General features: G+C 43.4%; 1 protein-coding gene across 13 annotated transcripts in view; it reads left to right on the top strand.

Moving 5' to 3' along the window:
• EPS15L1 (epidermal growth factor receptor pathway substrate 15 like 1) overlaps positions 1 to 26,525 on the top strand; it is a 79,918-nt gene that overhangs the window by 7,647 nt on the left and 45,746 nt on the right. For 7 of the 13 annotated variants that reach the window (XM_075611194.1, XM_075611186.1, XM_075611182.1 and 4 more), the window contains exons 5-21: positions 788 to 883; positions 1,871 to 1,933; positions 3,272 to 3,397; positions 4,382 to 4,441; positions 5,408 to 5,641; positions 7,789 to 7,946; positions 9,275 to 9,431; positions 10,447 to 10,509; positions 11,659 to 11,744; positions 12,190 to 12,262; positions 12,943 to 13,119; positions 13,277 to 13,474; positions 13,966 to 14,133; positions 15,361 to 15,487; positions 15,623 to 15,771; positions 20,632 to 20,695; positions 21,665 to 21,735. In XM_075611194.1, coding sequence (XP_075467309.1) covers positions 788 to 883; positions 1,871 to 1,933; positions 3,272 to 3,397; positions 4,382 to 4,441; positions 5,408 to 5,641; positions 7,789 to 7,946; positions 9,275 to 9,431; positions 10,447 to 10,509; positions 11,659 to 11,744; positions 12,190 to 12,262; positions 12,943 to 13,119; positions 13,277 to 13,474; positions 13,966 to 14,133; positions 15,361 to 15,487; positions 15,623 to 15,771; positions 20,632 to 20,695; positions 21,665 to 21,735 — 2,070 coding nt within the window. The remainder of the gene's footprint in view (positions 1 to 787; positions 884 to 1,870; positions 1,934 to 3,271; positions 3,398 to 4,381; positions 4,442 to 5,407; positions 5,642 to 7,788; positions 7,947 to 9,274; positions 9,432 to 10,446; positions 10,510 to 11,658; positions 11,745 to 12,189; positions 12,263 to 12,942; positions 13,120 to 13,276; positions 13,475 to 13,965; positions 14,134 to 15,360; positions 15,488 to 15,622; positions 15,772 to 20,631; positions 20,696 to 21,664; positions 21,736 to 26,525) is intronic. The other 6 variants (XM_075611192.1, XM_075611189.1, XM_075611196.1 and 3 more) reach the window with 3 other exon arrangements.

The following is a 26,525-nucleotide window of genomic DNA, read 5'->3' as shown; positions in this document are numbered from 1 at the left end:
CCTACCTGTACTTCCGGGCGCCGCCACCGTCTGACTCGGCGCCGCGAGGGAGGAAGGGGGTCCGCCATCTTACGCGCCGCGTGGCAGCTGCGGGAAGCGAGGTGATTTGGAGCGGGGAGGGGGGAGAGGTGATTTGGAGCGGGGAGAGGTGATTTGGAGCGGGGAGAGGTGATTTGGAGCGGGGAGAGGTGATGCCGCTGGGGAGGGGGAAGAGGTGATGCCGCTGGGGAGGGGGAAGAGGTGATGCCGCTGGGGAGGGGGAAGAGGTGATGCCGCTGGGGAGGGGGAAGAGGTGATGCCGCTGGGGAGGGGGAAGAGGTGATGCCGCTGGGGAGGGGGAAGAGGTGATGCCGCTGGGGAGGGGGAAAAGGTGATTTGGAGAGGGGAGAGAGAGGTGTGTGTGTGTGTGTGTGTGTGTGTGTGTGTGTGTGTGTGTGTGTGTGTGTGTGTGTTTTATTTATTTTTTTGGACCTTTGGCCCGTCACTCCGCCTCAGGCCAATGAGAGGTGTGGGGGGCGGGCCAAGGGGGTGGTGTGAGTGTGTGAGGCCAATGAGAGGTGTGCGGGGGGCGGGCGGGCCAAGGGACCAATGAGATTGCCGCTAGGGACACCGGACATCCAGCAGGCAGGCAGGCAAACATACAGTGCTTTCACTAATATAGTATAAGATATAAAAATACAGTGTAAGTGGTGGGGACAAAGTGGGACACGTTATCACAAGTTACTCAGCAGTCATGAGCCACCACTGCCTCAATTGCTATTTTTCTCATCCTGTTACTGTCTTTCAGGGGTTCTTCGTTGCTCTGAGGCTGGTGGCGTGTACACAGAACGGACACGAAGTGAGCTTGGCCAGTTTAAACTTTCCAGTGCCTCCACCCAAGTTTGTAAGTGGCTCTTTGTTCCTCTTTGAACAGTTTGCGACCCAACAGCGCCAATGGTGTGTGAGGTACACCTGTGTCCTTCTCAATTATCTGTGTGTTTGAGGGTATGCCAATTTTGTCTGAGAAGGGTATTTTTTACATAACTTTCTGTTGTATGTGAAAAAACTAAAACTGCACTCGTAGAAATGTAACATTGCACAATTCAGCCAATTACATTGCAGGATCTGCATTGTAAACTTTAGTGATTCTATATGAGTGCTGGTTGGGTGGGACATTGTATACAAGAGCCAAATTATTTTTTTTATTACTTTATAATAGCATTAAATCCTCATTAACGTCTGCAGAAAGCCTGCAATTCATTGATATCAGGTATACTTTTATTGGTTATCTTTGTGCAAATAACTTAAATTCTTCCACCAATGCCCAAGGAGACCCCCCCCCCAACACAGGTACTACAGTAACTGTTATGCTTTTAACATATTTGGGGGAAAAAATCTGAAATGAATGTAAATCTCACTCCATTACCAGAACATCCTGCACACAGCAATGAAATGCAGGAGCCTCTGGCACCGAAAGTGTTCTAGACGCTAGTCTAGAGCTACTAACTAAATCCACTTTCCCATATTGTTGTGGTGCTGACAAGTGATGGGTTAATCAGGTAGAGATAAAAAAAAAATGTTTAGCAAAGCTGAATTAGCTGAGCTCAGACCTACCTCTGTGACAGAAATCATCAGTAACACTGTATATCTTTCAATACCTTGGGAGTGCAGCTAGGAAAAAATAATTGGCCTGACATTTATGGAAAACAAATATAAAAACCCTGCACTTCTACCAATTTGGCTTGCAATTTATTAGTGAACTTTTACATTTTGATCCTAAATCTTAACAAGGAATTCTTTTAGTTGCATCTTTTGATCAAAAAATGATTTGCGCCTGCTAATCCATCAAGGATAGCAGGCTTAAACAATGATTGCTTTTTGTTTGTTTCAGCACGACACCAACAGCCCTCTGTTAATCACTCCTCCCCCTGCCGAGGCACATTGGTCTGTTCGGGTAAGTGTATTAGGGCCGATCTATACAGCGTGCGGCCGCGCATTCCTATGCGAACGCGCGTGCACGTGCCGCATGCTTTCCGTGTATATAGAGCCGGGAGCTGCAGGTAAGTGTGTCTCGTGCGAGTGTATGTGTCGTGCGAGTATATGTGTAAGGGGAGTGTATGTGTAAGGGGAGTGTATGTGTAAGGGGAGTGTATGTGTAAGGGGAGTGTATGTGTAAGGGGAGTGTATGTGTAAGGGGAGTGTATGTGTAAGGGGAGTGTATGTGTAAGGGGAGTGTATGTGTAAGGGGAGTGTATGTGTAAGGGGAGTGTATGTGTAAGGGGAGTGTATGTGTAAGGGGAGTGTATGTAAGATATTTTTTTTAAATTAAAAAAAAAGTTTCATTTTTTTTTGTGTGCGCATTTATTTACCCCCCCACACACACACATCCATCCATACATGCACGCATACATACATGCACACATACATACACACCAATACATACATTTGAGCGCAGGCAGCGGCGCGAAAAGATACATTTCTTCATCTTCGCCGCTGTCTGTCGGCTCCCCTTTCCCTGCCGTGCGCGCGCGGCACTTCTATAGAAAGGCTGACAACTAAAAATCCACGCGCACAGCGTAGCACGCGCCCGGCACTATAGAACGTGCCTTAGAAACCGGGATATGGTAATAGGGGGGGGAAGTGCAACAGACATCATTGACGTCTTTGGAGATCAGATGTAATGTTTAAATTAGTTATTAACTATCTAACTACAACAAATGCAGTTTCACCTACTCTATCCAAGCAGTTTCGTACTATAATAATATAAGTGTATCTTTCCACCTTCATCCTGATCACTTCATTGTAAATTCCTCTGTTCATTTTCTGGCTAGTCAGATACATGGCATTTTGTTCCAATGTGAACAGCTTTCTATGGCAGCTCTGACCTTTACCAGCACGTTCCTTGTGCGCTTTAAATCTCCCAGTGTTTATGTAGATGCAGAAAGTACTACACACCTGTGCCTAGCGTGTTCCCGTAACAAGTTACTTATTGTCATTGCCAATAGTCAATCACAGGGGATCTCACTATGGTGGGATACTTTGTTGCCCTACTCAACAACTTCAAGAGCGGCAGAAGATTTACCATGCTTTTACCGTCATTGTAACAGCGTAAGAGGGATTCGCAGCTAAACCAAATTAATTTGTCAAAATGTATAAGGAGCAGCAAGGAGGCTGAATGCTGCACAAGAGCCTACGTCTCATTTGGACAACACTATACTAATGTCAGACTGGTGTGTTTTTTTTGATTAATTTTTTTTCCTTTTACCTATTCACATAATTTCTTACTTACTAGATAGAAGAGAAATCCAAGTTTGATGGTATTTTTGAGAGCCTGTTGCCAGTGAACGGCTTACTATCTGGAGACAAGGTGAAGCCGGTACTTATAAACTCCAATCTACCTCTGGACATCTTAGGAAGGGTGAGAACGCATCTTGCTTATATCCGGTTAAGACATTAATCCACACTTCTCCAAGACGCTCAGCATCTTTGTAATTTGCATTGCTGAAATACCAAGCCTCATATCGGTTGTCCTAGGAATTCATTAATGAATCACGTTGCTGTTGCAGGCCTCTCTGTCTGGACAAGGAAACAATGTGACCATAGAAGCGACCATAGAAGCCAAAAAAAAAATATATCAGTAACTCTAATATTTTGCAATGTTTGAAAAAGCACAAAGGGTTTGGCCGGTGAAACAATGCTGGATTATAAATGTATTGGTGTAAGGTGTTGCAAAACCCTCAGGCACTGTTAGAGATAACAATGTAGAGTGTGAACATTGGAGTGTTTCCCACCTGTGGAGACTGACACAGCAAATGCATTTAATAAGAGTGCATATCTCTCTCTTTTTTTTATTTTTATTATTATTATTAAGGGAGAGTATACAGGGATGCGCCAAACAAGTTAAACCATAAGCAGTGTATAGATCCAGAGAGTGATCTGACTGCCATGTACTGGATTCAGGAAGGAATGTTTCCCCTTGTATGACTTTAACAGATGCTGAGGCTTTAGTCTGCCTACCTAATGTTCAGTATAAATAAATTTACAGTACTCGCATCTCCCCTCGTTAGAGTTCAAACTTTGCCCAATTCTATCGACATTGTCTTCCAGCCTAACATACGTTACTTTGTTAGTACTTCACGTTTCTCCTGAGGCACCACCGTGTAGCAAACCTTATTTTATAAACACCATGATATAGAGATGACAAAACATACATTTAATATAACACTTAGGAGGCACGTATGCTTTAGGTGCAGGGCATGTAAACCTTTGACTTTCTCCATCAGAACCTTATCACTATCCTCCTTTTAGCTAGACGGAGCAAGGAAATTGCATTGTAGATGGACCAATAGGTCGAAGTGTTTTAACAAGTCTTTTTAATAATGGCGTTGTCCTTTGAACCTAGGTGTGGGAACTCAGCGACATAGACAAGGATGGGCACTTGGACAGAGATGAGTTTGCCGTGGTAGGTACAGCCTGTTTTATTCATAGTGAAAACAACCAACTCTGTAAGGCTGCGGCCCCAGTACGCGCGTCGGGATGCCTGGCGGCGCTTGTTCCCGGCAGCACCTCGACCTGGTAGACTACAGGCAGCGCACGACGGGGAGGCATGGCGGGGGCGTAGCAATGACGTCACACGGCTGGTTCGCCCTCATTGGCTGAGCCTCCGCCATGACGTGGCAAGCGCTCCGTCACCACAAGCAAAGACAAAATCCTTGTCTTTGCTAAATGTGGTCGCGCATTGTGCTGGGCGCGCAGGCAACTATTGGGGTCGGCCCCATAGAGGGCCGCACCTTGTGTGCGCCGCGCATGCAGCCGCGGACACTGGGCACCTTGCCAAACATTGCAAATCGCTGCTTATAGACTACATTATAGTGCTTCTCCAATTGTAGTGAGCAAAACAAGTTCCAGTGCTGGGCTGTCGTGCCTGGAAGGATCTCTTCAAACCAATCCAATAACGTTCTATTGCATATATTAAATGTAGCACGGGGAGACGTTATGTAAGCATGTTTTATGTAATCAGTGGGGATTCATAAGACAAATTGTGTGTAGAGTGACTTAACCATTGTATACCCAATAAAAATATATTTCTCTTTCTCTCTGTCTCCTTTCTCTTCTCTTTCTTATGCATCCTATAATGATCCATTACAAGAACAGTTACTCTTAGAGCATACAAATAGACAAAAAGTGCCTAAAGAGCTTTGTTCCATCTTTAAAAGGATTGTGCTCTTCCATAACCAAACTAAGTACCACTGATTTTTAATAATACCTAGGACACTGGGTGTGTCTGTGATATGAGGGTATTCCTGTGGCAATAAGGGGTGTGCGTATTGTAAAAGGGGGCTGGTGCCACAGCTTATTACAATAGTGATTTTGAACTCTAATGGAATGTATGTAAGTGGGGAGGTAATGGCGTCCTTATTTTCTGCAGGCGATGCATCTCGTCTACAGAGCGCTGGAGAAGGAACCTGTCCCGCCCGTATTACCCCCATCTCTGATCCCCCCGACAAAGAGGAAGAAGACAACATTCCCCGGGGCCGTTGCAGTCCTCCCTGCCAGCCCCCCACCTAGGGACAGCCTGCGCTCCACCCCGTCCCACGGCAGCATGAGCAGCTTAAACAGCGCAGGCAGCCTGTCCCCCAAACACTCCGCAAAACCCACTCAGGTACAGGTGGAGTAGCGAGGGAGGGAGACATCTACATGGCTCTGCAGGAAAGGGTTAAAGGGGCAGTCCCTTCCAAATTGTTCTAATGGTGTTCATTCATTCACCCATTCATTTTAGCTCTGGCTACTCCTTGCTTCCAGAGTTACTTACCTTCGTAGGAGGTGTCGGTAGCCACTCCAGGGTTCACTATGTCTGCTTTTCAAAGCTCCCTGGCTCTGCGGGCCAATAGGAAGCCATGACAGCATCAGGTTGGGCTTCCTATTGACGGATGTGACAAGAGCTGAAAACTGCAGGAGATAATGGCACTCCCTTTGGAAATATCTTCGGGAGCAGGGGGTACCCAGAGCTGAAATTTACGGGGTTCAGCTCCGGAGGCCCTCTGCTTCAATCCAGTATTTAAAATTTAAGATTAAAAATAAACTGCTTGGATTTCTCCTTAAAATAATGGTGATCGTTGTTTTTTTTTTACACGATTATTGGTATCTTAAAATTCTTTATTGTACAATGCATACAATTGTACATTATTTCTAACGCGATCCGCTTATAGCGTGATGTGATTCTTTGGTCCCCAAGAGCAGCGTTATAAGTGGGTTGAGCTGTACCGTGCATTGCTCCCCTTATAAATGGGTATTAAGTAGCTGATCCTAGTTGCTCTGGTTTGTATTGTTGTTGGCACTTGCATTGATTAGTGCTTTTGTTTCTTTGGATGTCTGTCTGTCCCCTGTCTCTTTTTGCCCCCTGTTTTAGGTCTTCTCATGTGTGGGAATGGGGGACATCGTTTTAGAGCATCACCTTGTGGTTTTTTTTTTGTTTTTTTCCATTTATTGCTGTTAATTACAATTTGAGTTTTTCTCCTTATCCTGGAACCAGGATCACGTGTGGTGTATGAATGGCTCCAGTTAGCTTAACTCATGTCTTCCCTCTTCCAAAGCACAAGTCCCTGTGTCTTTCTTAACTTTATTAAAGGAAAGTCATAGGATGAAAGGTACTTGCAGATGTAGGGTGGGTAGAGAGTCCTACTCTATATGAAGTGCTAATATCAGGGTAAGACTGTGGTAAAAACAGAAAGGCCTTGCTAAGGCTGTTAGCAGGCAGGTACTATACTCAGTGTCCTGGGTGGAAAGGAAGTACAGGCATACCCCGCTTTAACATATGCAATGGGACCGGAGCATGTATGTAAAGCGAAAATGTACTTAAAGTGAAGCACTCCCTTTTTTCCACTTATCGATGCATGTACTGTACTGCAATCATCATATACGTGCATAAATAACGCATGTGTAACAGGCTCTATAGTCTCCCTGCTTGCACACACCTTCGGTACAGGTAGGGAGCCAGTATTTCTGTTCAGGACGTGCTGACAGGCGCATGCGTGAGCTGCCGTTTGTCTATTGGGCGATATGTACTTACTCGCGAGTGTACTTAAAGTGAGTGTCCTTAAACCGGGGTATGCCTGTATATGGCTTTCTGGGAACAGGAATAGACTGAGGATGAGACATCTGTGAATACAGACGGAGTAAGGGAAACTCCACTAAACCAGGGGGATTAAGGGGTTTGCCAAGACAACCTGGTTATGAGCTAACTGGAAAGCCCAAATGCAACAAATGTATCCGTTCCAAAGGCACTGTTTTCAGAGCAAATATACATGCAGCTGAAATAAAGGGCTGACAGACAGAAGCTGCAATGGGGGGGGGGGGGGGAGGTTAAACAGAAATATGAATTCTGTTCCAGGACACTCCTTATGCTCCACTGATGTGAATTGCAGTCTTTTGAGTGCTGTAGGTGTTGAGGTTATTGATGCATTGCTATTATTTTCCTTTGCATATAAATAGTTAATGTAAAAAATAAATAAAAATTGTTTAATAACTGTTGTGGATAAACCTGCGTTTTACTTTGCATTGTTGGAGGTATACTTTGCATGCCTCTTTTTGCTATTTAGCACCTACCTAGTATTTATTTTTCCAAGAAAGGGCTTCCTTTTGATTGAAGTGTACATGATTCTCTCATGTCATGTTACAAAGCAGTTAATAGAACATTACAACAGAGATTTTTTTAGGAATCTCCATTATAAAGATCAATTCTGCTTTGCTGTATGTTTCTTAATGAAGGATGTAGCTAAAATGCATCGTTAATTTCTCCTTTTTCATAAGCCTGCTGTAAATTGGGTGGTTCCCCCAACAGACAAGATGCGGTACGATGACATCTTCCTGAAGATAGACCTGGATATGGATGGATATGTGAGCGGGCATGAAGTAAAGGACATCTTCATGCAGTCCGGCCTGACTCAGAACCTATTGGCGCACATATGGTGAGCAGAGAGGGGGCTACGAGGCGCAGAACTGCGCGGCCTGTTTGGAAAAGACAGCGATGCGAGCTGAAGGATATATACACTGAAATCAATATAGCAAACTCAGGATTTCTACAATTTGCAGGGAGTCAGAGTTTCTATATGTTCTTATAACTCTTGCATCAAACTTCTTAATGACGTTTCCTAAATTTGTCTGGAGGAACAGTACAACTCCCAGCATCCATTGAGCTGCCGGCTCATCTGGCAGGTTGGGTTTATACCAGAATCTCAACGTCTACATTTATTGTTCTATGTATCTGGCAGGGATAGTGGTTTACTGTAAACAACAAATCCATCACTATGCCCTCTGTGATTTTGATGAAAATGAAAGGTAATTTATTAAATATAGTTTCTCATCCTGTCCTGCAGTGTAGTATATTGTGTTTTGGGGTCTGAAGTCCCTGCCTCCGAACTTGCTGTGCGCTCTACCAGGCAGAAAGGGGCTGTAAAACTTTTGTGTAAAAGAATGTGATGCTTGCCCATTTGTAATAATTCATTACCAATAGGCAGTAGTTGACAAATCACCAAAAAATCTACTCGGCGAACAAAAAAATCTACTCGCCACCTAGTACCACACGTGTGCTGCTTGGGCCAATAGGAGCTCGCCACAATGTTAAATCCACTCGCCCGGGGCGTGCAAATGTATAGGTTTGTCGAAAACTGCCAATAGGTGTAGACTCACCCAGACCATGGGGCTAATCCAAAAGGCATTTTGATAAAAGGCTAAACGATGATAAACCTAATTAGGGTTTACTCAGATATATATATTATAATATAGTTTTTATTTCTTCTGCATTGAAAAGCAGTTTTAAAAGCAAGATAAAAACCATGAATCTAAAGACATTTAGTTGTCTACGCTACTCATTACTGCATCATATGAGTCATAATAGTAATTAATATGAACCAACCTGATTTCTTCCAACGTTTTCAGTAGTTCAGTCCTGATTCTCTTTCAAAACTTTTTCTAGCGCAAAATGAGTGTAACTGGCATATCGTCTCCATACACATCAGATCTAAGCCGTAATCTTCTTCTCCTGACTTTGTGTTACTCGGCAGTGTCCTCCCATCTATGTACTAGCCTTATCTTATGGTTTTTACATCAACATAAATTAAGAGAGAGGATAACCGAATTAGAATCCGCCCTGTCAAGCAGCTATCATTACATGACTGAATCGGTGAGGTAGAAAGCATCGCATAGTAGCATATGATTGCATTACAGATGTAAATATATATAATGTGTTGTGTGTGCTTATCCACAGAACTGACTCTTAACTCCTCATGTCCTGTAGGGCGCTGGCCGACACAAGGCAGATGGGAAAGCTTAGTAAGGATCAGTTCGCTCTGGCCATGTATTTCATACAGCAGAAGGTCATCAAGGGAATCGATCCACCACAGGCCTTGTCCCCCGACATGATACCTCCAACAGAGAGGAGCACCCCGATACAGGTAATCAGATCTGGGTGACATGCGTCAGAGGCTGTCAGCTCTGCTTGTCATTCTGTTTTACATTTTCTTCTGTGGGAAGCTTGATTATCGAACTTCTTTCATCCGATGAAAATTGTTCGCCTAGGTGTCTTGACGAGGATTTATGAAAAATAAATAATGCGCAGAATTTGCTACATCCCACCTTAGTTGCTTAACTTCCCTCCAATTCCACTTAATGACATTATATCACAAATAGGTGCCAAAGTAATAATAACTTTATTTCATATAACGCTCTTCTTCCAATTGGACTCAAAGCGCTTGGCAAATAGTATAGTGCATGGTAAGCAGCATTATATATAGGATTTTTACAGACAGTCTCTGCCCTGTATAGCTTACAATCTGTTTTTGGTGCCTGAGGCTTGGGAGAGGGTGACTTGCCCAAGGTCACAAGGAGCCAACAATGGGATTTGAACCAGTCTCCAAACTCTGTGTCATTGTTTAGAGTCAGTGTTTTTACTCACTGAGCTGCTCATTCAGCCCAATACTGTGATAACATAGACGCTAAGAAACACAGCAGGCAAATCTCTGCACCAATTCAACGTCAAAATCGCCTTGATACAGAGACCAAGTTACACCACTTTTTTATTTATTCTTTTATTTGCGGTGGGGCATCAGAGCCGAAATGCGCTGCTTTCAGCCCTGGGTATCCCCTGATTCTCTAAAATATTACCGCTGAAGGTAGCGCCAGTACAGTCCCCTCCAGGGGAAAGAAATGGAGGTTTAAATCTCCAGTATGAACTGCTTCTTTAACCTTATAGCAAAATAGAATTAGGTGATCTCAGGCCTACCCCTGTAACAAAATACAGCAGTAACACTATACCTATCATTGCCCTGGGAGTCGAGGGTTATTAAACCTCATCTCTTAAACCCCTCATCCTCCTCCCTCCCCCTTCTCACTCCCCCACATTGTTAAAAGCATCTTTCATAATTCGCTGTTCCATCTGTGGCTTCTCCTCCCTGGACTTCTCCTCTCTAGACCCTGTCTGGTTACATGACCCCCATAGGAAATGAAATGCCGATCTTAACAGAAGTGCGCCGTGTGAGTAATCCTCAAATAAGTGCGCCCTTCGCTGGCATGTTGTGCATTTCTGCATCTCGTGCATGCGCCCACTTGCCTTTCTGCACCGACATGCTATCAGCCTGCTCATTTTTAATCCTGGGCATTTGTGATCCCTTTCCATTGTGACCCTTTTTAAGTAATAAGTAGTGATGTATCGAGTACCTGGAAATTGCCCGGTACCCGACTTACCCATCGCTTTTTCAGCTACCCGGACCCAGCAGCAGGGGGCTGGGACCGGCACCAGGTCGGCGCCGGATAATTTCAGGTCAGCTGAAAATAGTTCAACCCCTACCTGCAGCCGGCGACGGAACGTGAGGAAGACCGGCGAGGAAGACCGCAGCGACATCTGGGAGCAGCAGCAGACGTCCTGGTGGGGGTGGCAGCAGCCGAAGTCTGTGTGACCCAGGAAACTATGGGACCGGAGCAGTAGCATTCCTATTAGATAGCCGGGAGGAGCCGGCTGTCCAATATGAACACTCCTGCTCCAGTCACATGGTTCCCCGGCTCACACAGGCATCAGCTATTTGCTCTGTTCCTGCTGCACCCACCGGCTGAACATGGACTTTGGCTGCTGCCACCACCACACCAGGACGTCTACTGCTGCTCCCAGATGTCGCTGCGGTCCTCCTGACCCTCTGCAGCAGTCTTCCTCACCCTGCAGGTAAGTGCCGTCCGGGTGAAATGATTCATTTTGCCCGAGTACCCATTACCCAATTAAAAAAAATATAGGTCCCGGTACAACACTAGTGAGAAGTGTCTACAACCCTTCGCCGAGCTGTGAAGGGGTTAATGATGATCTATAAGATTGTCACTGTTGGTGTGTGCTGCGGAATAAGAATTTTGCATGAATTGCATCGTTCCCACCAGCATGGGTTAAAAGGCATGATATAATTCCTCTTGTAAGATGCCTTGCAATCCCTGGGGCAGTGAGACGGTTAGAGATGGGTAACGTAGTCACAATTGGGTAGAATTGACCTGTTTTAACCCTTTTGCTGCCAGAGGCCTGCCCCGCATTGCTTGGTTGGTAGAGAAGCAGTCTGCTCAGGTCCCTTCCTTCTGCACTTGTGACTGACGCAGTAATCCCCTTAAATTTGTTATGATGAATGCTCCTCCTCCTGCCTTTCTCAGGACAGTTCCAGTTCTGTTGGTTCAGGAGAATTTACTGGCGTGAAAGAACTGGATGAAATCAGCCAGGAAATAGCCCAGTTGCAGAGGCAAGTTGAAGGTGGATATAGAACCACACAGTATTGTGTATTTGTTTGTGTGTATATATTTATATATGTAGACACACAGTATTGCTATACTATACATGGTAAAATTATTTGCCTCCCAAAGCGTTTACAATGTGGCAGGTGCAGTAAACTTGCCCTAAGCAGGCAGGACTGCTTGTCCACAGATCCAGTGTAAGTACCCTAAGCTGTATCAACATGAAACACAATAACAATGGCGGGTATTCATTAAACTGTGACAGTGCCGATTTGGGCACTATCCCACACACTGCAATGCATGTTGGTGGTTCTATGCGACAATGCACCGATTGGCACTATCACAATTTTTAATAATTAACCCCCTAATGAGTCTTTATGTAGACACCAGCGGGTCTTGGGCTGCACAGACCTAAACGTGGGTTTGCTTATTTGACCTGCTCTTCCCCTACAGGGAAAAGTACGTGCTGGAGCAAGACATCCGAGACAAAGAGGATGCGATAAGGCAGAAGAGCACAGACGTACAGGTACAGATCCACCAATGAGTACCAAAAGGCACAATCCTACTTGGTTCACAAATCATTGCAGAGCTGCCTGCCAATTTATTTGACATACTGTATTTAAAACGTTTCTTCTCAGGGGGGGCGGGGTGGTGGGGGGGCAGAAATGACCACTCCTCAATCTGTCCTTTCCAAAGCCACCAGATATTTGCTGCCACCACATACAATGCACTTATTCCTTAAAGCTAATGTTAGGCAAATCCCACCATCCATGTGCAATTCTTACAGACCTATAAATATCAGGTCAAATCGGCTTCTCCCTTTGCGAGCAATTGGGGGGTAGGAAAGCGTCACTACTTTTGAATTTTCAACCCCTTAGACTTTCACTTTCTCAAAATAAAACCCCCCCAAAAAACGGAAGTCTGTCCCCATTCCTAGTTTTACATAACAAATATCGCCTAAATCTTTTTAAAGCAGTCCAAATGGCTTTGCCCTAATGTTTCATAAATGTAGATCTTTTTGTAACCAGGCACAGTACCACGATCTTTAACCACTTTAACCAGTGCTTGTATTTGTTAGGTTACCATAGCTTAATCCTAGAGGGTAGGGGAGCTGCATGTACAGGAGTTACGTTACCGCTATGCTTCCCTGTCATAGTTTTTGAGTTGTCCTATTGGGAAAGGGGTTTTAAATACACAAATGAACAGCCTGTTGGCTCACAGGAGCTGCAGAATGATTTAGACCGGGAGACGACTACGCTGCAGGAGCTGGAGGCGCAGAAGCAGGACGCACAGGACCGGCTGGATGAGATGGACCAACAGAAAGCCAAGCTCAAGGACATGCTGAACGATGTCCGGCAAAAGTGCCAGGAAGAGGGGCAGACGGTGAGCAGAGAATCCACTTGGCAACTGCACGGCATTTCCCACTCTCACCCCACCTGCAGCTGCACCGGTTTCCCACCTGCAGCCGCACTGCGTTCCCACTCTAACTCACTCCACCTACCCACCTGCTATTGCATTAAAAACATTAATCTCTTCCCAGATCTCCTCGCTGAAAATACAGATTCAATCCCAAGAATCAGATGTACAGGCTCAGGAAGAGGAGCTGAACAGAGCCAAATCTGAGCTAAACAGACTACAGCAGGAGGAGGCTCAGCTGGAACAGAGCATCCAGGCGGGCAGAGTTCAGCTGGAGACTATCATAAAGTCACTGAAATCCACCCAGGATGAAATCAACCAGGTGCAGAAGGAATTTCCACCCGAAAGTTGTTTTAATTTTTGGAAGATTTCTTCACAATACTGTATAATACAGGGTCTGTTTAACCTTTCTAGTTTTTTTTTCTTCTCCTGCTCACTGATTTTTGTTGAGAATAAGCGGTGTATTTTATTCCTTACAAATGAGCAAAAACCTTTATGAACATGGCTCCTTTCACTTGGGCCTAGGCCAGGAGTGGTCAACTCCAGTCCTCAAGTGCCACCAACAGGTCAGGTTTTCAGGATATCCCTGCTTCAGCACATGTGGCTCAGTCTTGAGGACTGGAGTTGATGACCTCTGACACATTTGATTGTAAAATTCAGCAGAAATATCTCTCCGTTTTCTGTTGTGTAACCGGCATATTTTAAATATTTTACGAACTCCGCCTTGACTTTATGTTTACGTCTATTAAACCCTTCGCTGCTAGCGGTGCCTGCCGTGCCTTTAAACCTTGGCTCACTGTGTCCCTAACTCAGGCTAGAAGCAAATTGTCACAGCTGCAGGAGAGCCAGCAGGAAATGAATGAAAGCATTGAGCAATACAACAAGGCGCTAAACGGAGACCATGGGGGCAGCATGAACAACCTCTCCAACATCAACGAGGCCTTTCCCCCCAGAGAGAGGGAGGATCTGTCTGCACCAACGGTAAGACCCAGAACTCGCTGCACTTAATCCTTTGGGTCCCCCATGACACAGCTGCCATGTTAAGGGGTCCTTGCACGCTAGGGTCCCCTGACCCAGCTATTTTTGCGCATTGGCTATGGGGGGGAGGGGGGGCGATGGTGTTCAGTGCTCTTGTAGAGACCCCTGCTTTTCTGTTGGTGTCATCAGTGACGTTGCGATCATGTGATGGCTCACGATGCACTCTGGTGCCCCAGCCCTTCCAGCACTCAAAGGGTTAAAGGAGCAATCCCTGGTAGCTGACCACAAACTCACATATTGTAATGAATGTATCAAATGAATTGTCTTCCTTAAACGTAAAAAATAAAAAAAATCTTAAATCAGGTTTTTATCTGCTTTTGTTTCAACTTTCTTCTTTCAGTCTGGGCCTCTGAATGGGGAAGTGTTGGCGAATGAATTGTTTTCTTTAGCTGTAGCCCACCCTGTTCTTAGTAGAGATTCAATACATATAAGGAGAGTGGGGAATACGAGGGGCACCGTTACATCAGACAGAAGAAAGCAGCCAGAGAAAATACAAGCCCTTCCTATTCTCAATTCACCATGTTTATAAACCAACGGTTACAAATAATGTAAGAACTCCTAGAGGTATCAGATTTGGGTAACAAAGGCATCATTCACCTAGATGTTACCCCATAAACATGTCACTGCAATTAATATTCTTTGGTCCTGGGTGGGACTGACCCATCAAACTTTTCACTGTCATTGGTTCACTATGGTCCTAGCAGGGACTGACTCTTCATAATAAAAACGATAATCTCCCAGATTCATTTAGCAGTCACTCACAATCGCTGTGCAGGGAAAGCATAGCTATTTATTTACTTCTTGTAAGGCTTTAGGGTCTTTGTACTTAATTTTCGGCACGCAGTCAAATCTAGAAGGTGTTTCGTACATCTGGGGCAGATTGTTAGAAGCCAGAAAGTTTAAGCCACCTTAGACCTGGCGAATTTTGTGCTGCAAATTGAAGGAAGAAAGTAACACACACAGGCAAAATTTGCTACATATCTTCATTGTATACCTCCTCCCTAACTCCTGCTTACACTCCCCAAATCTCAAACTGACATACACAGGGAAGAAATGGGGCAAAGACCTTGATAAGTTAACGCTAAGAGACTCAAAACTAAAATGCCTTATCAGTTTTGCTCCAAAGCTGCCCATAGTACATAGACCCCTTTATGTTTCTTACTTCTGCAGGATGATCCGTTCAAGAACAAAGCCCTTCTGTTCAGCAACAACAGCCAGGAACCCTACTCCGACCCATTCCATACAGAAGATCCCTTCAAATCCGACCCATTCAAAGGGGCAGACCCTTTTAAAGGCAGTAAGTGGCTATCAAAGTTTGAAGGGGCTTTAAAGTTTGTGGCCTTCACCTTTTTTTATAGATACTGTGTATCTGGTGAACAATGGGGTGAGTTGAAGCCGCAAGGGTTTTAACCAGCAGCCTTTTCATCCTCAGACCCATTCGGAGATGACCCGTTTAAAGAGAGTGACCCCTTCCACGCCTCTGCATCAGATGACCCCTTCCAGAAGCCGGCCAAGGGCGACCCTTTTTCTGCTGACCCCTTCACCAAGAACAGCACCCACTCAATGACCCTGCCCTTAAAGGTGAAGTGCAGCAACCTTCCAGGAAGTAAAAATGTACATATGTTTTTATTGATCTAGTGCCATGTACCAGCACACTACAAAACGGACATTACAGAACAGGGAGTTGTGATAACAGTAAGTTGACCAGACATGGAAGTACACACAAGGAGAAAGCGGTTCCTGCCCAGAAAGCTTACAATCTAAATGTGAACATGTTGTACTCATATGCAGATTCCCAGAATCCTTTATGGCAGCAGTTTTTGTGCACTGATATGTAGGCAGCTACAAAAGGCTGTTTACATGACCTTTGTTTAGAAATATGGTGGCTGTTGAAGGTCGGCCTTCCAAACTCTGTGTGTATGTGTACATATGTGTGTGTGTGTGTGTATGTATGTATCTGTATAGTACAGGCAATTCTAAATAAGATGTTAATTAATCACTAAAATTGTGAAATATAGTGCTAAATGGCTGGTATATAGTAGCCTCGTAGTAGTGCTAGGATGTGAATAATATAGGAATACCAGTATTACCAGTGTAAATATATACATAAATATAGTATACCAATAGATAGTGAAAAGACAAACAACAAAGAAAAACCAGTCCAGTGAATGTGCAATGGGTGATTCTTAGGTGTAGAAACGCTTCAGGTAGATGAGGTCAGGGCTGCTTTCAGGAGGATGAACCACATCCGATTTGATTTACCGAAGAAAAAAAGAAAAGCGAGCGCACGCCCCATTGTGTATAAAAAAAGTATAACATTTAATGGAAGGGAGGGAAACGTTCACTCCCAAGGATAGATTTAAAAACGGCATATGTGAATATATCACTGCCAGCAATGTTTCCCATCAGGAGTCCCAGTCCTAGTTGTTTTTCACAGCGTGAATGTTAACAATAAACAGCTGGGTACTCAAAACAAAAAGTTCCAGGTAGAGGAAACAGAGTCCTGCGACAAGTTCCCAGATAGCGCGGCCTTCGAGATGCTCCGAGCAGGATTTGGCCTCGTCGAGCTCTGCGTGATGACGTAGTGCTGTCGTTCTGGCGCATTTCGTCACAATATGGCGACTTCTTCAGACGATAATGGGAGGATCTAAAAAACTGTTTCAATATCCAAATGTTGCCTGGCAACAAATTGCAAACAAAAATGGCATGAATTGACCCTTTATGCACTGGATTTCATAATGGATGTTACATATATTCCAGTTTTAAATGGATAGCAATTTTTTTTGCTAAGAATAAGTCCACACATATAGCTAAATCAAATATGTAAAACCTTTTTGAAAATGCATACACGTGTATATATTGAAACTTGATATATTTAGGCAATCATATATTATACATATATTCAAATATTATATGTAAAAAAAAATGCATAGGTTAGATAGATTGACCAATAAGTGTTTCCTTAACACTTATTACATACACACGTGTATGTGCGTGACTGGTTGATTTCAAGTGCTGGTTGTATTACGTGTGCAGTTAGAACTAGATGTAGTTTGAACAAGGAAGGGGTTGAACCTGGTATAGTATATTGAAGTACAGTTTATTGTTAGTACTTATAAACGTCATAGTTGCTACAATGAGCAGGATTGAAAATGCCACTCAATGCACATCTTGCCACATGTATGTGCACTTGAAGCAACTGTTCCAAGGAGCATACCACTGTGAGAGGTGTGAGCGGTGGTCTCTTTAGAGTCAGAGATTGCTGATCTGAAGAGGAAACTTGCAATATTGAGGGACATTGGCAATCTTGAAAGTGGTTTAGTGCTCACTGAGCAGGCCCTTGCTTTGACTAGTGGTGCAGATTGTGGCGCTGTTCGTGAGGAGCAGGTAGGTAGCTGGGTGACAGTTAGAAGGGGAAGCAGGGGCAATAGGGAGAGGCAGGTCTTTTCTGAGCTGACACATCCCAATAGATTTGCCATGTTGAGTGAAGATATTGGGAGTGTCAGGGCAGAAATGGCAAGGCTGGGGGAGACTAATTCCTCTAGCAGCCAGGGGAATAGTTCCTCCAGCACAGTGGGGACTCAGGATGCTCAGATACAAAGAAAGATTGTGGTGGTAGGGGACTCCATTATTAGGAAGGTAGATCGGGCAATCTGTTGCCATAACCGCAAGACCCGAACAGTTTGTTGCCTCCCGGGTGCTCGTGTTCAGCACATTGTGGATCGGGTAGACAGATTGTTGTGAGGGGGGGAGGGGGCTGGGATTGATCCGGCGGTCTTGGTACATATTGGCACAAATCACAAAGTTAGAGAAAGATGGAGGGTCCTAAAAAATTATTTTAGGGATCTAGGCCAAAAGCTTAAGGCATGGAGCTCCAAGGTAGTTTTATGAAATACTACCAGTGCCATGTGCAGGGAGAGTCAGAGATTAGGGAGGTTAATGCATGGCTAAAAGTGGTGTAGGAAGGAGGGGTTTTTTTTGTTTTTTTTAGAGCACTGGGACTCCTTTTCTGAGAAGTATCATCTTTATTCTAGGGACAGATTGCACCTCAATGAAGAGGGATCTTCTGTGCTAGGGGGGAGAATGTTCAAAAGGTTGGAGGAGATTTTAAACTAGGGGAGAGGGGAATGAAACAGATAAAGAACTAAATAGAATAGATGAGCAAACAAGAGATTATGGAGGTAGAATGGGGGCAAGTGTGAGTTTGACAAGCAGCGAGACAGCCATAGTAAATACAGACAGATAATACTTAAAAAAAAAAAAAAAAAAAAAAAAAACACTTCTAAAGACTAAACCAAATTGGCGCAGAAAGGAAAGAGATAAGATAATAGTACGGGCTGAAAAAAAATAATTACATGCATGCTTGCTAATGCAAGAAGCCTGACAGATAAAATGGGGGAGCTTGAATTAATTGCTGCAAGGGAGTAGTATGGTAACATAGGCATTACTGAAACATGGTGAGATGAAACTCATGACTGGGCAGTTAATTTAGAGGGTTATTCCCTTTTTCGGAAGGATCGAGCAAATAGAAGAGGAGGTGGAGTATGTTTATATGTTAAACCGGATCTAAAACCTATAATAAGGGAAGATGTTTTTGAAGGGAATGATGAAAATGTAGAGACCTTGTGGATAGAAATTAGCAGTGGAGGTAAAACTAGAAAGAAAATGTAGGGATATGCTATAAACCACCAAATATCTGAGAGATTGAGGAAGCTAAAATACTTTTGGAAATGGAGAAGGCATCAAAACTGGGTCATGTTTGCATAATGGGTGATTGTAATTATCCAGACATAGATTGGGGCAATGAGATTAGCATTACAACAAAAGGAAACAGGTTTTTGGGGGTGCTTAAAGACAATTATATGACCCAAATTCTTGAGAAACCAACCAGGAGAGGGGCAATACTGGATTTGATTATATCAAACAATGTAGAAGTAATAACAAATATTCAAATCCTGAAACATTTGGGTAACAGTGATAAATAACATGGTCTCATTTGAAATAAATGATCAAAAAACAGATTACTTGGGTTCAACAAAGAATATAAACTTTAGAAAGGCAGATTTGAATAAACTGAGGTCTAATCTAGTAGTAATACAATGGGATGATGCTTTTGCAGGGACAAATGTAGAAGATAAATGGGCAGTCTTTAAAACATTGTTAGAAAAGCACACTTATCAGTGTATACCCTTGGGTAATATGTATAAAAAAAAAAAAAAGTCAAACCAATGTGGCTAAATAAACAGCTAGGGGAGAAATGGAAAAGAAGAGGCAGGCGTTCAGATTCTTTAAGTCAGAAGGGACGGAAGCATCATATCAGAATTATAAGGAATGTAATAAAAATTGCAAAAGGGCAATCAAATTAGCAAAAATTGATCATGTAAAAAGTATTGCAATAGAAAGTAAGATCAACCCTAAAAAGTTATTTATCTTAATAACAAAAAAAATACAATAGAATAGAAAATATAGGACCCTTTCAGTGTGAGATGGGCAGGCAGATTATTGGAGATAAGGGAAAAGCAGAGGTATTAAACACATTCTTTGCCTGGGAATAATCCATTTTCAATAGTAGTGCCGCAGGAGGAAGCCACAACCTCCATATTAAGGAACAATTGGTTAACTGAGGACGAAGTGCATAGGCAGCTTGAAAAAATTAAAGTAAATAAGGCACCTGGTCCCGATGGCATACATCCAAGAGTTCTCAAGGAGTTAAGTTCAGTAATAACCAAACCATTATATTTAATATTCAAGGACTCCATACCACAGGCTCAGTACCACAAGATTGGCGTAAAGCAGATGTGGTGCTTATATTTAAAAAGGGAGCTAGATCACAACCGGGGAATTACCCCGGTAAGCCTGACTTCAGTAGAGGGGAAACTACTTGGAGGTTTAATACGGATAATATTCAGGAATACCTAATGGAAAACAACATTATTGGTAATAGTCAGCATGGATTTATGAAGAGTAGATCATACCAAACTAACCTTATTTGTTTCTTTGAGGAGGTAAGTAGGAATTTAGACCAGGGTAATGCATGGTAGGTGGTCTACTTGGATTTTGCAAAGGCTTTTGATACGGTTCCACACGAGGTTGGTGTATACAAAATAAAGTAAATTGGACTCAGTCAAAATATTTTTACCTGTTTTGAAAACTAGTTGAAGGACAGACAACAGAGGGTTGTCATAAATGGAACATTCCAGGTTGGGCTAAGGTCATGAGTGGAATACCTCAGGGATCGGTACTGGGACCTAGTTCTTTCAACCACTCTTCAATTAACGGGTAATAGATGCAACAGACACAATGTTGACCTAAATATGGAAAATGGTTAAATAGGCTTTTTAGGCTTACCATCAGCATAGGAAAACAAGCAGATTGGGCCAAGTGCTCATTATCATCAGTTTCTGTATAACATGAACACACTGTTTCTTTCCCTCGGTGCAGTCATCTGATCCTTTTGAGAGCAGCGATCCTTTCTCCTCTTCCACACTTCCAAAGAAAGAGCCAGGTGAGCAGTAAAGAAGCCACGAGGACTTAGTGTGTCTGTGTGTGTGTGTCTATATATCCATATTTAGTAAGCAGTGCAACTCGAATGGACACCTTCCAATACGTCTAAGTAAATATGGCCCTGTAACATGTCTTCCAGCATGGAAGGTGTCTTATCGCTGGTTATGAAATATACTGCTTTCTGGACCATTCACTTGAATGGGGCTGTAAGGTGTTTTACAAGCCGGAAGGCATGTTATGGACTAGCACTTCTAAGTAAATGTGCCCGATGGTCCCATTCACTCATTAGGCGCTCTTGCAGCATGGTTTTCTTGCAGACTTATAACACAGCTTCTCTGTGTGCAGTAAAAGTAGCCAGCTCAGAGTTTTTCATCCAAACGTCTGTGTCACCAAAAGACACCTAATCTGAAGGGTTGCCTGTGGGAAATCAAATGATGACAGGGTTATAGAGTAGTATTGAAGACGCTCGTATCATATTTAAGCTCACAGAAAAATAATTTTTTTTTTTTTTTTAATTTTTGTTCTGGGCCCTTTTATATGAAGTTTAATGGTATTTGTAACTGAACAATATTAGCCATGCATTTGACATTGCACTTATTAGAGATGGACCCCTTTAAATCTGATAGAAAGCGGTCATCATACTGGAACACTGGTGCAAACATGAGCTCAAGTACAAATACCCACAAGGTGAGCCCGACCTCTAACATTCCCAGCACAACATAATGCAAACTAATTGTCTTCTGGCCTCCAGCAATGTATCGTAAATTAATAGAATAAGAACTGCAACCATTTAGTAATTGTTTAGTAATCTGGGTTTAGTCTTGTGCTCCGGCAAAAAGAAACCATAGTTTGTTGATACTTTGAAGATCTCCGTCACTTTAAGAATGATCTCAGAAGTCAGACTGCCGGTAATGATAAGCAAGCTGGCAATTTTACTTTTATTAACCGGTTTTATGTTTTCCCGCTACAGATCCGTTTGGAACCCTGGACCTGTTTGGAAGCAGCAACGAAAGTTTTGCAGATTTTAGCCAAATGTCCAAGGTAATTCCCTCCCAGTCCTATGCACTGAGTGGCCAGATGTCTTCCCCCATAGCAGACACCTACATGCCATTCAAATCTTCTCCACCAAGTGTCAGCCTAACCACACAGCCGAGCCGAGAGATATTGAAACCTCAGCTCTCTAGCATCTTCCACCACTTCAAAGCCATGTGTTTTAGGGGTAAGATGTAAACCGGCCACGTGTTTTGGTTACAGTTTCCCCTGGCCTAGCAACGTAGAGACCTCACAAAACTTAGTGCTGCCGCCCTGAAATGTTACCTGTTCCTTTTTATCCACCAAGTACCATTAAAAAGTTTATTTTTTCAGCAAGACCTGTGCTGATTTATGTGTGCCACATACATCCTCCTGTTAGTATATAAACGTGAGTGGTTTTTCAAGGACTTTATTGAACTTGTTGTGTGCAGCAGCCCTGTGTTCCCTGTTTCCCATGGAGGGTGACATAGTGAGTCTGAAGCAGAGGGGGGAAACAGTTTGTCCTAATTGAGAATGAATCGGTTTGCAAGTTAATGGCAGCAAAACTCAGACCTCCCACGTTTAACGTGTTTATAACAAGAATAAATGTCCATTAACCACTTCACTGCTAGATGCCCTTCTGGGAGAATTTTTTTTTTTTTTTTTTTAAAGTGGTATCTTTAGTGTGTCTGGTCAAATGTAAAAAAATGTGCTAAAACCATTACTAAGGAGGTAGATTTAGTGTTGTAAATAAAATAATTTAATCTAACAAAGCAACAAGTAAAAATCTACTTGAATCCTTATCAGATGGGTGTTTAAAAGTGCGTAAGAGCAGTGCAGTGGTATGAACAACAAAATGAAAACATATATGTCCAGTAGGAAGATTTCTACTAGATAAGAGTTCACATAGGTTACTAATAAATTTGGCTGTTTGAACCTGGATGGTAAAGTTGCAATGTGTTGTCTGTAAAAGACAAGCGCAAAACACCTCAGCATTGCACATTGAATACATAGTTGGAGATCTGGTCTGGAGAACACTAGATTGTGTTGCATTCTACCAGAAGGAGCGGCTCAGTGAGTAATGGCACGGACTCTGTAAACAACACCAGAGTTTGAATCAAGGGAACCTGGTTCAATTCCTGCTGTCGGCTCCTTGTGACCTTGGGCAAATCACTTTATCTCCTTGTGCCTCAGGCATCAAAAACATAGATTATAAGATCGTCTGTAGCAATCCTATGTGCTGCATACCGCAAACTATACAGTACTGTAATTGTGAAGCGCTTTGACTCCCATTGGGAGAAAAGCACTATATGAAATATTGATGATGATTATATTATTATCAATGGATCAGTATGAGAGTTCTTTGTACATGTAGTATATCTACAGTAAACTGCCTTGACCAGCAGATGTGTCTTATATCTATGTTTAGTGATATCTGGAAACTTAAAGCATCAGATTTGCAGCTTTAGGCTGCGTCCATAGATGGACCAGCCGTGCTGAGGCGTGCGGACGCTCCGCGCTGAGCCCCTGCATCCTCAATGAGGATGCCTTGAGAGGGGGCTCACGCGAGCGTCCGCAGGCGTGCTCAGGCTTTGGAGTTTTCAGCCGAGCGCCAAGCTGTTTTTCAGCGCGCTGTCGGCTGAAAACCTCCAATCACTGCACAGCAGCGTCAACGTCACGGCGCCGGGACGTCGGCGCTGTGACATTGACGTCAGTGTGTCACGGGCGATTGGCCCAGCGACGTCACTGCCCCATCTCCAACCACCTCCCCCGGCTCCCTTCGCGCACGCTGGCTCGCCTGCAAGTCTGTGCAATCGCGCTGACTGAAGCAGGCGAGCCTCAGCGTTAGCGCGCCTCCGCTCTCCCCACACCTCTATGGCCCGGGCCTTAAATAGCAAGCATGTGTGCTCACGACCTCTGTCAGTATCAAAGTAGCATTGCAATTTGTTGCAAGACCCTCAGACTGTGTAGACTTTAAAAGGTACCACTGTCTGCAAAAGACCTTTGATTTTTAGTTGAAAACACAGCGAGCAGGAACCTCGCTGTAAAGGAAGCAGCCATTATCAATCACAGGATCTCATGTACATCAAAGGAATTCTGCCCCAGCTAGTAAATTTCACAGAAAGTTGCCCCTAAAATCTTATCACCCCATCTGCTAAATGTGAAGGGTGTTAGTGCCTTTGCTGATGGGCAGACATGAAATGGTTGGATCAAAAAATCAGTTTAAGTTAAAACTTTGTTATTGGTGTTTAAAAAAAAAAAAAAAAAAAAAAAAAAGACACACCATTTTTAAGAACATAGTTGGAAAATGGAGATTTAAGAAATGCAGCTTTTTCTGAGGCCGTAACAGCGGCTCACCTCTGCTGTTTGCAAAGTGTAAACTTTCGTGACAGAGAATGAGAGAACCTGACGCCCTTAGAATCCTTATTTGTAATTTGCCAACGTCTTCTGCAGACGAGACCTGAATGCTGTGATATAAAGATAACCTATAACACACAATTACTTGCATTTGTCCCATGCTAGTAATTGTTCGTTATGATGGGCTTAGGGTCCTCTGCTATCTTGCGTTCATTACATAGGGAAGGAAAGGAGCACATACCATTTTTAAACTGCTAGCTTTTCAGAGTCTCATTTCTGCTTTGAAAATATTTCCAGTGTGTTAAATTGAGCCTTAAAGTGTAATGAATAAGCTGCTAGATGTTGCTTACCTCTAAACCTCTGAACTATACATTTAGCAAATATTAGCCCCTTTCCGTGTAGAAAGAGCAGCAGGTGAACCCCGTGGGTAGCAGGAGCCTGAATGCCCAGTGAGTGGTTACTGTGCCTAGTTTAATGTCTTGGCAGCAACAGAAAACTCTGAATATTGTTTAAATCTGCTGTCAAATCCTACCCGCTCTTCTATTAGACAACACTGCAGAGCTGAACCCATTCCTTCTCTCTGCAAAGTTTCGTCTCTTGGGTGTGAGAGGCAGCGCTTAGTTTACTGGGTCACTGCCAGATTGTCAAACTCTGCACCAGCACAGCTAAGAGGCTGTAGGGCATTACTGACTCACTAGTAGGCTTGCAACGGTTTAACCACTTAACTGCTGGAGAGGTTCCTGAGGCCCTCTCATGCCCAGAATGTGTAAAAATACAAACTTTGCATAGCTCAGTAACATTGGCGGGTGAGAATTTTCCCAGCCCTTGCTGCTTAACCACAGATTAGATTGCTCCGCTGATCTGTGAGAGATGCACAACAGGGCTTGTTTTGTCCTGAGGGTGTGACTGTGCTGATACTTTCTGCCAACAGACCCATTTTTCAGAGCTGTACATACCCAAGAAAGTTGTCTTGGTGATAATTACAGCTGGGTTAGTTTGTTAATTGCATTTTAATTAGGGAAATCTTGAAAATATGATATGTTGGTAGCCTTCAAGGGTTGATGGAGTTTTGCTACACATTATCACGGACAGTCCTGGGTTTATATATAATTTAGGGTGACACCCTGATGGAAGATTAATAGAGACGTGTGTGTGTGTGTGTGTGTGTGTGTGTGTGTGTGTGTGTGTCTATTTCATATAGCACTTTTCTTCCAATGGGACTCAAAACGCTTCACAATTACAGTACAGTGTGCGGTACGTAGCACACAGGAATTTTCCAGACTCCCTTCCCAGAAGAGCTTACAATTTGGTGTGAATGTATATATTCCAGATTTCATATACAATCTATATGTACCCTTGAGCAACCTTATAGGTGCATCCTCATACCTGTATTACTAAACATCTTATAACCCAATCGGTGCTGTGCAAAGTACTTTACAGGGCTGCAGTGCCCACCACAGTGGATCAATGTATTATAGGATCCACTGTCAGCAAAGATAATACAATCTTCCAGCAGTCTTAGTTTTTGACACCTACAGAGGGGATGTGCTGCCCCCTGTCACTCCTCCTGTCAGGTCGTCTCTACTTTCCAATTCTCAGATGCTGCGAAAAGCAAATAGAGGAAACCGCTTCACTTTCAGAACCCTCTCTGATCTCTCAAAGTATACCAACGGCTGCCGGATACACAGAGCAAAACCTTCCAGGGACAGTTAGGGCAGTTTTTTCATGTATTACCCCCAGTGTCAGACTGGGGTACCAAGGGCGCACACAATGAATACATTATAGGGCCACTGTTGGGACCATAATTGATTTGTTATAGCTGGGCTTGCACTGATGCAGGCTCAGACATACATATAATCATTTCACATAATTCGCAAATTTTTTATTTTTTATTTTACATTTACAGTATTTATAAGCCCAGGGACACTACTTTATTTGCAAACATACAGTTCTGCTTTTGTTTAAAAATTTCAATAAGTATGTTCCAATCATTTCATATTACATTTCACTTGGTTTCGTTCCTGTCGTTTTAAAAGAAAGGGGTGCAGTCTGTATTTAAGTAGCCAAAGTATACAGAAGCACCAGGTCTTGGGAGTCATTTTGGGCAGAGCCTCATTTCGCTCTAGCTTACAGCAAATAGCCAACAGGGGGATCCTGTCAAACATAGTTTTCATTATTAAAATCAGTGAGTGTGGATGAATGGGGATTTTTCCAAAGCTTGTCAGAACTTGAGATTGTATGGTGCAGAATATCTCTTTTTGTAGGCAGATGCCCAACATGGAATACCACCTTAACTCCTTTGCCAGAGGCGCCTCAATCATATTGTTTAGCTGTGTTTTTAGGGGGGACACTGGCATTGTTGAGGTTAACCGTTCGGGTACTAAAGACAGTGGCAGGTCCTTACCTACCATGTCACATCCCCATAAGTGTCTAGGATCAAGGAACCCACATCCGCTTTTGTC

The sequence above is a fragment of the Ascaphus truei genome, chromosome 8, assembly GCF_040206685.1.
Source record: "Ascaphus truei isolate aAscTru1 chromosome 8, aAscTru1.hap1, whole genome shotgun sequence".
Taxonomy (NCBI): domain Eukaryota; kingdom Metazoa; phylum Chordata; class Amphibia; order Anura; family Ascaphidae; genus Ascaphus; species Ascaphus truei.
This window is presented reverse-complemented; position numbering and strand designations above follow the sequence as displayed.